General features: G+C 48.8%; 1 protein-coding gene across 5 annotated transcripts in view; it reads right to left on the bottom strand.

Moving 5' to 3' along the window:
- Positions 1-12,085, bottom strand: part of LOC135897103 (uncharacterized) — a 133,498-nt gene that overhangs the window by 82,222 nt on the left and 39,191 nt on the right. For 3 of the 5 annotated variants that reach the window (XM_065425676.2, XM_070521384.1, XM_070521383.1), the window contains one exon: positions 3,850-3,951. The exons of the other annotated variants lie outside the window; for them this stretch is intronic. In XM_065425676.2, coding sequence (XP_065281748.2) covers positions 3,850-3,951 — 102 coding nt within the window. The remainder of the gene's footprint in view (positions 1-3,849; positions 3,952-12,085) is intronic. 5 annotated transcript variants of the gene reach the window in all.

Below are 12,085 nucleotides of genomic sequence, written 5' to 3'. Positions count from 1 at the left end.
AGCTATCATTAACTGTGCTTCTTTGCTGTAGCCTGCATGCGATTGATACCTATCCTCGCGGCCATCTTTCTTTGGCTATGAATACACAGCTATAGAGGCAAAGCGTGCAAAAATGAGAGTGCTTCTGAAAAGAGTCCTGCGTTTTAGTCCACGTTAGTTTAGGTTGTGGAACAGAAAACATAAATAGTTTATTAGCAATGGTTAAATAAGACAGAAAGCACCAATGAGTGCAAAGGTTTACTTATTTTGGGGCTTTTCCCTTCGCTGTCTGGGCAAACGCGAAACCGTCGCGCGTGGAAACTGCGCCGATTCAGCGTGTGTTCCGATCAAGAAAAAAGACTCACACGCTGCCGAGCTGCTTGGCGCGGTAACACATGCGCAGCAGCGACGTGCGTGTAGCTTTCTCTTCATAGCCTAGAAAGTTATTCGCCAGTGTATTATTCGATAAGCCGAATCATTGTCGGTAGCTGATTGTGTTGGAGTGCATGCAGCCTAGGTAGCATTACGTTGACGTGAGAAGAGCAACCTCTCCTCACAGCTACGCCGAGCATCCTTCGAACCGGATGCTCGGAAGCCGCATGGTCTCAGAAACGTATGTGACATACACGAAATCCTAAAGATACCGAAGAACGCGCTTCCTACGCTTTGAGTTTTTATTACCTTCCAATTGTTTATCCTGAAAGCCTAATTACTCTTATTTGAGCAAACAGAAAGGCCATTTCGTCAAAATGATATTGCTGTATCATCTCCTGCCCACTAGGTGCATTTACCAATGCGTGTGGCAAATCACGAAAATGCGGTGCTATTGACTACTGTTTTTTTTTGCATTTGATCGACAGAAAATGTTTTGGGAAAATTTCCTATGGTAAGCTGATTCAATAAATTTGAAGCAAGGAAGCTGGTAGCTTCTAATAGAATTTAAGTGGAATTCAATAGTCTTTTTTACTACTGTAAATAAATATAGAAGTGCGTATTTCATTTTCCTGCATGAGATGTACTGTCCTTTAAGCGAACGTTTTCGGAAGCAATAAATGTGGCGTGCATGAGGAATTTCACCACTTTACTAAAGATTCTGTACTACCATAAAGGCACATATTATGAACTGGCACGCGGTCGTAAATTGGCAAGTAATAGTAGCTACATTCAAACCTAAACACGCACGTGCCATCTGAAGGCCGTCGACTGAATTGTCCCGAACCGTTCCAGAATCGCGAAGAGCTGATGGTCCTGATTTAGGAAGACTTAATTTCGGGTTTATTAGGCACGCACATAAGAGACTAAAACGTTCGTACAGAAACCAAGCACGATAATTGCCAAAGCCAAGCTTATATTCCTTGGTTTAGTACAATGGCTATACGTATTTCTGTTGTATTTTATTATCCCTTTCAAAAGTCGTTCTGCCATGCGGCGGTCGCACGGTGCGTTTCGAAGTCCAGCGCAGGAGCGACGTAGAAAAGGGCGGCTACGGGTGAACTTCATGTGCATCGCTTTTGCCGTGCACCCGGCCGCGATAGCGGTGTTGCTGTTGCCTTGCTCTTCTGAACACGACTTCGCGGCTTCGGTGCTTGGCGCGGCGGCCGCATACCGATGTCAATACAGTGCCAGAACGATCGGGAAGCGTCGTTTGGGTGCAATGTAAAGAAAAAAACTGGCTTGAAAATGAATCTGGAGTCTTCTGGTACCACGTTTCTCGTAAGCCACTGGGAAATTTGGGGTTGTTGAATCCTTGAACTTGAATTTATGGTTTTTATTTTACGATGTGTGTATTGGTGTTGTTAAAAAGGCAACGCCGGCTGCGTCTGTCTGTCTCGCCGACCTGGGTCGATACCGAAATCGGTGCAGTGCCACGTGGTCTGTGAAAGGGCCAGTAGTCACGGATAAAAGATGGTGCAATTGGCGAGCTCTGCACTTTTATAGCTTAATTGGTGTTATGAGACACAAAACAGGTGTCAAGTGTCTCAAAGTACTAACTCGCACAAACGAAGAATAGCTACCGGGGTGGTTATCCGCTGTCATGCGTGCTCATGTTGCTTGACCTCCTCGATGCCGCGCTGTTATCCTCAATTCAGACCAGGAATGTCCAGAATAAATTTGAAAAATCAAGTTTTCAACCTCTTCTACTTCCTCTTTAACATAAACTCGCTTTTCCATGCGCCGTCCCATGGTATATGTGCTAACCGACTACTAAAGCCCCACTAAGCATTGACACAAAGTTGGGCTCATTCATGGCGTTGCTAGAAAGTGCAAAGTACCGCTGACGACCTGCGTTCCTCTTTGACCAGTTCTACCCGAAATCCGTGGATGAACCCAGATCGTCCAATGTATGAACGGGTTAAATACGTGGAGTACCGAATTACTGCTCAAGGCGAAACGAGTTCCAATTGTTGCTATGTCCAGGGAATATTTAGGTTATTAAGCTACACCTTCAGTTAAACATATCGCTGTGCTTACCCGGTAATACAGAAAACCACAATGACATGGCAAACATCAGCGAGACAAACATAACTTTCATTCATCACGGCATAATACGCAGGGGCATGCTTATGCAGTACTTGGTGACGCGCGCTCCGCGAGAACGCATATAGCTGTGATCGTTATCATGTCTGTAAAGATCGCCACTTTGGGCGCGCACGAAAATGTCGAAGGGTTTGAGAAGCTTATGTGGAATAAGCAGGCTTCGTTTCATTATCGTCAGTGCCATAGATAATTTCTTTTACGTATAGTTACTCGATGGCGACTCAACCATGTATAGTTATGCCTCAGTAGTACGGAGTCCTAAGCGCCATTCACCCGCCGTGGTTGCTCAGTGGCTATGGTGTTAGGCTGCTGAGCACGAGGTCGCGGGATCGAATCCCGGCCTCGGCGGCCGCATTTCGATGGGGGCCAAATGCGAAAACACCCGTGTACTTAGATTTAGGTGCACGTTAAAGAACCCCAGGTGGTCAAAATTTCCGGAGTCCCCTACTACGGCGTGCCTCATAATCAGAAAGTGGTTTTGGCACGTAAAACCCCATATATTATTATTAAGCACCATTCATAACCACGACAAGCAGCAAAACAGGCAACGTACGCGTTCACTGCAGTGCGGGTTAAGGAAAGCTATTATCATGTCGTAGTGCAAAAGAAGCTTGCGACCATGCGAGTCACGGCCAAACACATGCTGCGCAGCCTGCATTCCCCCCTTTCTTTCTTTTCTGAAGGCATAGTCGTAAGCCACTATGATCTTACAAGTTCTTATTACCTTCAGCTCGTTCTCGCTGATCTTTTTATGTCTTTGCCTCCCACATACGTGTAAGCGTGCGCAACATTCTGAGACTGCGTGTGGGAGTGCTCCACTACCATGCAAATCTGCCAACAAGCAGCTTGTTGCTTATGTCTCCATTTCACACCAAAGCACACGGAGGCTGACTTTTGCCTTTCAGTGGTGCCCAGATATAGAGCCACCTGTGCCCTATCTGAAGATTTAGACTTCCTTCAATTTCGAGTCCTTTGTGAGCAAGATTTCATATATTAAGCACATTTTCTTCTATCTACTCGGACGTTAGGACAGAATAAGATTTTATAATAACACAGAGAGAGTACGTGGGTTGCCAATGTTTCTATAATAACATTAACTTAAAAACAAAATGCTCACGTAGAATAGCCACATAATCCAGTTGTCTTTGGATAAACTGACAACACAAGGATTGCCTGTGAGTAGGATAATTACGTACGGTTGTTATGTAGTTTGCTTCAATCATCAGTAAATTCGAGCGTGTGTGCAAATATTAGCAAAGGAGCTGCGCTCAGCGCACATCCCCATTGGAGGAGTGTGCAAGTCGGTAATTCGTAGCGCAGATAGGAACCTACCACTTTTAGGGAAAACCATCTGCGATCCAACTTGAAGATTCGGGAGTGCTTGAACGCCTCTGTGATCCATGTCTGTGTTGGGCATCTTCGCATGGCTGAGATCTATAAAGTGCGATAATAATATCAGCAGGCAACAACGCTTTCCGCATGCTTTATGCAGTCCCGTAAGGCGTAGCCCATATATATTTTTGGTCAGCCCCATATGAAGCCGCTTGTATAGACTACCCGGTGCTAGTCTATATATTTCTATTGGGTCTTCCACAACACGACACCACTCAGATGTTCGCCCAAAAGATCTGCAAAAACAAACTCGATTGTGCGCCGTACATATTAACTGCGCTTTTCTAAAATACTTCATGCTCCGATTTCTACGCCACGATTGGCGAAAGATAACACACAGGAACACCCCAATTAGGCAACACGTAGTGAACCTTATGTTCAGTCCATGCGCTATAAGACGAACAAACCTCGGCCCGCATTCACAAAACTATTTGTTCATAAGTGCTCTTTTACATTTTTGTGCATGTCTGTAATGAAAAGACCAGCACGAGAATTGGCTTGAAAATTATTTTTTGAACAGAACAAGTTTAAGAGGTATTTGTGAATATTGCCCATGTAACCATGAAGCTACAGCTCGGCAGCTGCTACCGACGCTGGCACTATCCACGGTCAGCTCCTTGACCACTCCAGACAAGTGTGATTCATATAGTACGCCACAGCCATAAACTGTCTGGCCTATGGATTTATCTCTTTAATGACATCTCAGATACACTGACGACGACACGTTTTAACAAATTATGAGTCAATGTTTTGTAATATCTATTTTTGATTGTCCAGATTCAGGTGGAAGCAAGAAATATGTCCTAGTCAACGTCATGCGTTCTGTGTCTGAGTAAAATCTGGGCGATAGCAAGTGGTCTCAGGAGCTGCGTCGTACAGAAATTATCAATGGGGCAGTTCACCTTACCGCGAAGGCCCTCCTTCAGCTGTAGGAACCTGACTGAATTGGAGAATTGTGCGCTTCCAGATTGTCAGAATGGGCATTTCAAGCGTGTTTCTGGCCTCTATTTTTCATCCTTTCAATTATTTGGAATCGCCGGTTATTAAGCATGCAGTGAAAGTAAAAAAAAAATTCTGAAAAAAGAATGTTGTGCTCTTCGACGGGAATGCTTAACAGCCATCGTAAGTGTTGTTCACATTGCAAACAATGGCAGGCGCACCCTTTCAACTCATACCTTTTTTCCGAGTCTGCCCATTGTTCTCCCCCTTCTCGACAAGAAAAATATTGGCAGATAGCGTACTGTGTGCGTTTTATGCACATGTTTATTAGCTTTACATGAAAAACTTTAATATTGCTACGGAATAGTATTACCGATGACGAAGAGGCGAGCAGTAAGAAGACGACGACAACGATTGGAGGCTAGCGCGGGCTGTTGCCTCTTGGCCAAGTGCGGCGTATTACGTTGTAAATATACTTGTATATAGCTTTTCATTTGCGTCTTCTTACGTAACATATCTGGTGGAGGTGGACGTTCCCTGTACCTCGTCACGGAGCTTCGCAGTGGACGGTACGTCGAGCCTAGCTTCATGGCTCCCGGCGATGACAATTCGACTCAGCCGCCTCCGAGCCCTCCTGCCACTTCGACGACCTACATCTCTCTCCCTGCCCCTCGTGATCCTGGCGTATTCTCGGGCAAAGATGGGGACGACGTCGACGATTGGATCAGCCTGTACGAACACGTCAGCCGCAATAACCGGTGGGACCCTACTATCATGCTCGCCAACGTAGTCTTTTACCTCGGTGGCACACCTAGAGTTTGGTTTCGGACGCACGAAGAGGAGCTCACCAGTTGGGATTCGTTCAAGCAAAAGCTCCGAGACTTGTTCGGCAACCCCTACGGTCACAAACTTGCCGCGCAGAAGGCGCTTTCCGGCCGTGTGCAGACGTCAACAGAGCCCTATGTCACGTACATTCAGGACGTCCTGGCTCTGTGCCGCAAAGTTGATGCACACATGTCTGAGTCAGACAAGGTATCCCACATCCTCAAAGGCATTGCCGATGACGCCTTCAACTTGCTCGTATTCAACAACGTCGCGACGGTGGATGCTGTTATCAAAGAGTGCCGCCGCCTGGAACTCGCTAAAAGCAGACGTATCGATCAGCAGTTTGCCCGTTTGCCCAACACCCCAGCGACTTCTTCCTGTGCCGACGCTCCTCGTCCCAACAACACCGGCGATATTACCAAGATCGTTCGGCGCGAGATTGAGGCTGCCTATCCGGCTGCCTTCGACTCCAGCCCCACCAACGCACCGGCAGTCACGGTTTCCCTGATCCAGGCAGTTGTCCGCCAGGAGTTCGAAAACATGGGCCTTCACACCATCTGCTCGGCCCATCACCCTGATACCCATCCGGCTTCTTCGATTCCGCCCCGTCCCGCATCGTCTTACCCACCACGTTTCCGCAACCCAGCTGAATGGCGCACTGCTGACGACAAGCCCATTTGTTTTCACTGCCGTCGCATCGGCCACATTTCTCGGCACTGTCGAAGTCGCTGGACTTCCCCGACCCGGTCTGCTTATACTGCCTATTCTCGCCCCTCGGGTGGCCCTTCTCGTCCTTATGCCGCACGCTCCGATAATGCCGCCACTGACTCTCCTGCGCCGAACCGCCCCTATTCTCGTTCACCTTCGCCCCAAGGACGACAATCTCGCTCTCCCCAGCCCCGTCGCTCCTTTTCGCCGACTCCCTTCGGACGCCGCTCCCAGCCGGAAAACTGAATGATGCAGCGCCTCGAGGTGACGCTGCATTGCTCCCTACGCCGCCAAATCCTCCACTGACGTTGCCCACTCATCTGAACCTTCTTGACGTGCAAGTCGATGGTGTTCCTGTATCTGCTCTTATAGACACTGGGGCGCATTTGTCGGTAATGAGCGCGGACTTTCGTACCCGCCTGAAAAAAATAATCACGCCCGCCACGACGCTTGTTGTCCGTGTCGCCGATGGCGGAACAGCCCCCGTAATTGGTATGTGTGCCGCCCGCGTCTCCTTCGCCGATCGCTCAACAGTCGTGCTATTCACAGTCATCGCCCACTGTCCCCACGACATCATCCTCGGCTTAGACTTCCTCTCCGCACATTCCGCTCTCATTGATTGTTCCGCCAGTACTCTCCGCCTTGACCTGCCTGTTCTGGATCTCGCTGAACCACACCCCAGTCGCCTCAGTTCCGTCGACTTTGTTCGCTTGCCACCTACGGCACTGACTTACGTTGACCTAGTGTCATCCCCACCAGTGCCCGACGGTCACTATATCGCGGCTCCTATACAAGACGTCCTCCTTTCACACGGGATCACGGTACCTCATACCGTTTTATCTATTACGGCTAATTGCGTCTGCCTGCCAGTGGTCAATTTTGGCTTGACGACACAAGTGCTGCCACGCGGGATGTCTCTGGCCCAGCTTTGCTCATTCGAAGATCACTCAATAGCATCTATTGAGGTAGACAGCAATTCAGCCGATCCTCCTCTACCATCTCAGTCGACAACTTGCACCATCGCCGACTTACAGAAAATGATTGCGCCCGACATGCCGTCCGAGCACGCTCGTGAGCTCTACCGCGTTCTGTTTTCCTACAACGATATTTTTGACTTTAACGATCGTCCTTTGGCCCAAACTACAACTGTTAAACATCGCATTAATACCGGCGATGCCCCTCCTATTCATCGCCGCCCGTATCGAGTGTCACCGGTTGAGCGTCAAGTTATTCACGCTGAAGTTCGCAAAATGCTTGCCAATAACATCATAGAACCGTCATGTAGTCCATGGGCGTCACCGGTTGTACTGGTAAAAAAGAAGGATGGCTCATGGCGCTTTTGCGTGGATTATCGGCACCTTAACAGGGTTACCAAAAAGGACGTGTATCCCCTACCTCGGATCGATGACGCCCTTGACTGCCTCCATGGTGCTCGCTACTTCTCTTCTATTGACCTCCGCTTCGGCTACTGGCAGATTGCTGTGGACGATCTCGACCGCGAAAAGACTGCTTTTGTAACTCCGGACGGTCTTTATCAATTCAAAGTGATGCCGTTTGGTCTATGTAACGCTCCTGCGACTTTTGAACGCATGATTGACTCCCTTCTTCACGGTTTCAAATGGTCCACATGCCTGTGCTACTTGGACGACGTCATAGTACTCTCCCCAACGTTCGCTACGCACCTCGAGCGCCTCTCGGCAGTCCTGGACGTTTTTCGTCGCGCCGGTCTGCAACTGAACGCATCGACGTGCCAATTCGGCCGTCGCCAGATTACCGTCCTTGGGCATCTCGTTGACGCGAACGGAGTGCAACCGGACCCAGGCAAGATTCATGCTGTTACGCACTTTCCTGTTCCGAAGTGTGTCAAGGATGTGCGCAGCTTCATCGGCCTTTGTTCCTACTTCCGCCGTTTCGTCAAAAATTTCGCGGCCATAGCACGACCACTAACCGAGCTTTTGAAAAAAGACGCCCCTTTCCAGTGGGGCGATAACGAGGCCTCTACATTTCGATCCTTCTGTGCCTACCGAAGTCCGTACTGATGCCAGCGGTCACGGAATTGGCGCAGTACTGGCACAACGCCAGCGCGGCAACGACCGTGTTATCGCTTACGCCAGCAGGCTCCTCTCACCCGCGGAGCGCAACTATTCCATCACTGAGCGTGAGTGTCTGGCCCTAGTTTGGGCGGTTGCGAAGTTCCGCCCATACTTATATGGCCGACCCTTTTCCGTTATCACAGACCATCACGCGCTTTGTTGGTTATGCTCATTGAAAGACCCTTCAGGAAGACTTGGTCGCTGGGCCTTACGCCTCCAAGAATATTCGTTCTCTGTCACCTACAAATCTGGCCGACTACACAAGGACGCTGACTGCCTGTCTCGCTACCCGGTAGACGAGCCTGACGACGCCGACAGTAGTACCGCCGACGGCATTTTCTTTGTGTCTGCCTTCGCTAACATCGCCGATGAGCAGTACCGAGACCTATCGCTTCGAGTACTCATCGAGCGTCTGCGCTCTACACCTACCGACGCATCCGTTCGCCGATATGTCCTCCAGGGCGGCATTCTGTACCGAAGGAACTTCCTCCCTGACGGATCTGATCTTCTTCTTGTCGTGCCAAAACATCTACGACAGACTGTCCTCTTTGAGATGCATGACGCACCTACTGCAGGACATCTTAGCGTAACCCGCACGTACGACCGCGTCCGCCGCCGCTTCTATTGGCCTGGTCTCGCTCGCTCCGTCCGACACTATGTTGCTGCCTGTGATACCTGCCAGCGTCGGAAAACACCTCAGGTGCTACCTGCCGGTCATCTCCAGCCGATCACTGTCCCTGTGGAACCGTTCTTTCGTGTTGGATTAGACCTCCTCGTTCCCTTTCCCACGTCATCCTCTGGGAACAAATGGGTAGCCGTCGCGACTGATTACGCCACCCGATACGCTATCACGCGGGCTCTCCCTACCAGTTGCGCCACTGACGTCGCGGACTTTCTCTTGCGTGACATTATCTTACTTCATGGCGCCCCGCGACAGCTGCTCACTGACCGTGGTCGTAACTTCCTCTCGAAAGTTATCGCCGGCATTGTGCGTTCCTGCTCTCTTCAGCTCAAGCTGACTACCTCATACCATCCTCAAACCAATGGCCTGACAGAGCGGTTAAACCGTACTCTTCCCGAAATGCTGTCCAAGTACGTTTCGAAGGACCACCACGACTGGGACGTTGCCCTTCCTTACGTCACAGTTACTTGTAATTCTTCACGGCAGGACACCGCCGGATTTTCTCCCTTTTATCTGCTCTACGGTCGCGAACCGACCTTGCCCCTTGACACGGCACTTCCTCCTGCTTCGATCTCAACAAGCGAGTATGCGCGCGACGCCATCGCTCTCGCCGACCATGCACGCCAGCTTGCCCGTGCTCGACTGACGGACTCGCAAACCACTCAGCAGCGTCAGTACAACGCCCGCCACCGTGACGTACAGTTTTCGCCTGGTGCGCTCGTGCTCTTGTGGTCGCCCTCTCGTCACGTCGGACTTTCACAAAAGCTCCTTTCGCGATACACAGGGCCCTACCGCGTGCTGCGCCAGGTGACGCCTGTGACGTACGAAATTGCCCCTGTGAGCTCAACCTCGTCATCTACTGTGGCACCTAGTGATGTCGTGCACGTCAGTAGGCTCAAGGCCTACTACACTGTTTCCAAGTCCGGCCTTTAGTCGCTCCGGGACGGCGCTTTTGCCGCCGGGGGTAGTGCTACGGAATAGTATTACCGATGACGAAGAGGCGAGCAGTAAGAAGACGACGACAACGATTGGAGGCTAGCGCGGGCTGTTGCCTCTTGGCCAAGTGCGGCGTATTACGTAGTAAATATACTTGTATATAGCTTTTCATTTGCGTCTTCTTACGTAACAATATTATCGAGTAACCTAATATGTATTGCAACATGCGCTCAGTACAGTGCTGTAGGTTTCGCTAACGCAAAATAAGTACTGCCCTGTTCTTACGAAACAGTAATTGCTGCTTCTAATGCTTTTCAGAACCAGATAAATAATATGAGTGCATCCGTTCAGCTGTTCACTTTCTTTCCTGCAGGGCCATTGAACAAAGAATAAATACAATAATAGTACACTTCAGTGCGTTCTACACCACAAAGAAGAAATACGTGCCAAAGTATTATTGCCTGTATTAAATATTCTTAAACCATTGAGGGTGAATGACGTAAATATACGGCGCCGCGCACAAAGTCCGATGGTCGACGCCGTATATTTACGGCGCCATCTGTATGTTTAAAAAGCGCGCCAATTTCCTAACTTTTTCGTTTCTGTCATGTGCTGCCACTATGTGGGAATACAGGGAAATTTTTGCGCGTGCCTGCCTCTCTCGGGTTTCGTTGTATGGTTTCTTTTAGCGCTAATTCACTCCCTCGCGTCAATATAGTAGCGCTCCCGCATTGGCGCGCGCGCGGGCGGATGGCGGTTTGGGTCTTGTTCCGCGGGTGGATTCGGCTTCCTGCGCTTGCAAAACTGATGGCTATCTCGTTACTAATCGCTCAAAGGGCGACTGCTTATTTCTCGCTCGTGTAGTGCTCACGGGGGTGGGCATTGGAACGATGTCCCTGTGCATGCAATGCCGTGTTTTTTTTTTTAAATGAGAATCGTGGAAGCTAATTGCCTCTGGTTGCCGATAGGATGAAGATTAGCGGAAGTTTGTCGCACGTTTCGCTTTCTTGGCGGGCACACACAACCACACAGTTTTCTTGAGTGCACGCACCTATGCAGTTCGATTACGCTGTGGATGTACATATTGGTGTAAGAGGAGGAACACTTCAGTCTTGCGAAATATTCTCTTGTGTGCATTTTCAAAGCCTCGAACTATAAAAATGGATCAAATTTTCAATTCTGATAAGTTTATTTCCTTTTTTATTGTTGTTATTCATGAATGAAGATTACATAAACACCCACGGAAAATATTTTTCTCACTTTAAGGTCATCTTAGAAAAATTACGGTGACTTTTTTCGATATACCTTTATAAGAAGAATTGGAATCTGCAAATAAAAAAATCGACCCTGGGCGTTCGCATATGGCGAAAACAATCGACCCTCAAAGGGTCGATATATACTTCGTTCGTTGGGGGAGGAGAAATTGTCATATTATGCTAAGAGGTAAACAACTCCAAACCCTTAATCACTTATAATAAATTACCATTTTGCTCGTAACAAAAGGGACAAGTACTGCACAAGTGATATTAAATTGATGTACTACATTACATAGTACAGAGGGGTATGCTTCTGCAATAATTGCTGACGCATGTACTGCGAGAACGCATACAGCTGTTATCGTTATCACCGTCTACTGGGAACGTCGCTCAGGGTACGCATGAAAACACCGCTAAGTTTGAGTAGCTTATTTGAGTTACGATGGCTTCTTTTTCTACTATCATGCGTGCAATCGATCATTTTTTTTACGGACAGATATTAGACAGTGACTCAATCATGTACAGTTATGTCTCACTAATATAGAGTCCTAAGCGCTATTTATGACCACGACGCCCAGCGAAACGGGCAACCTACGCCTTGACTGTAATGCCGGTTAAGAAAATGCATCAAGATCTCTTAGTACTAAAGCAGCCTGCCACCACGCGAGTCAAGGCCAAATACATGCCACGCACCATGAATTCCCTTTTTATTTTTAATTGCGCGCTCATCAGCCACT

This window comes from Dermacentor albipictus, chromosome 7 (assembly GCF_038994185.2).
Source record: "Dermacentor albipictus isolate Rhodes 1998 colony chromosome 7, USDA_Dalb.pri_finalv2, whole genome shotgun sequence".
Taxonomy (NCBI): Eukaryota; Metazoa; Arthropoda; class Arachnida; order Ixodida; family Ixodidae; genus Dermacentor; species Dermacentor albipictus.
This window is presented reverse-complemented; position numbering and strand designations above follow the sequence as displayed.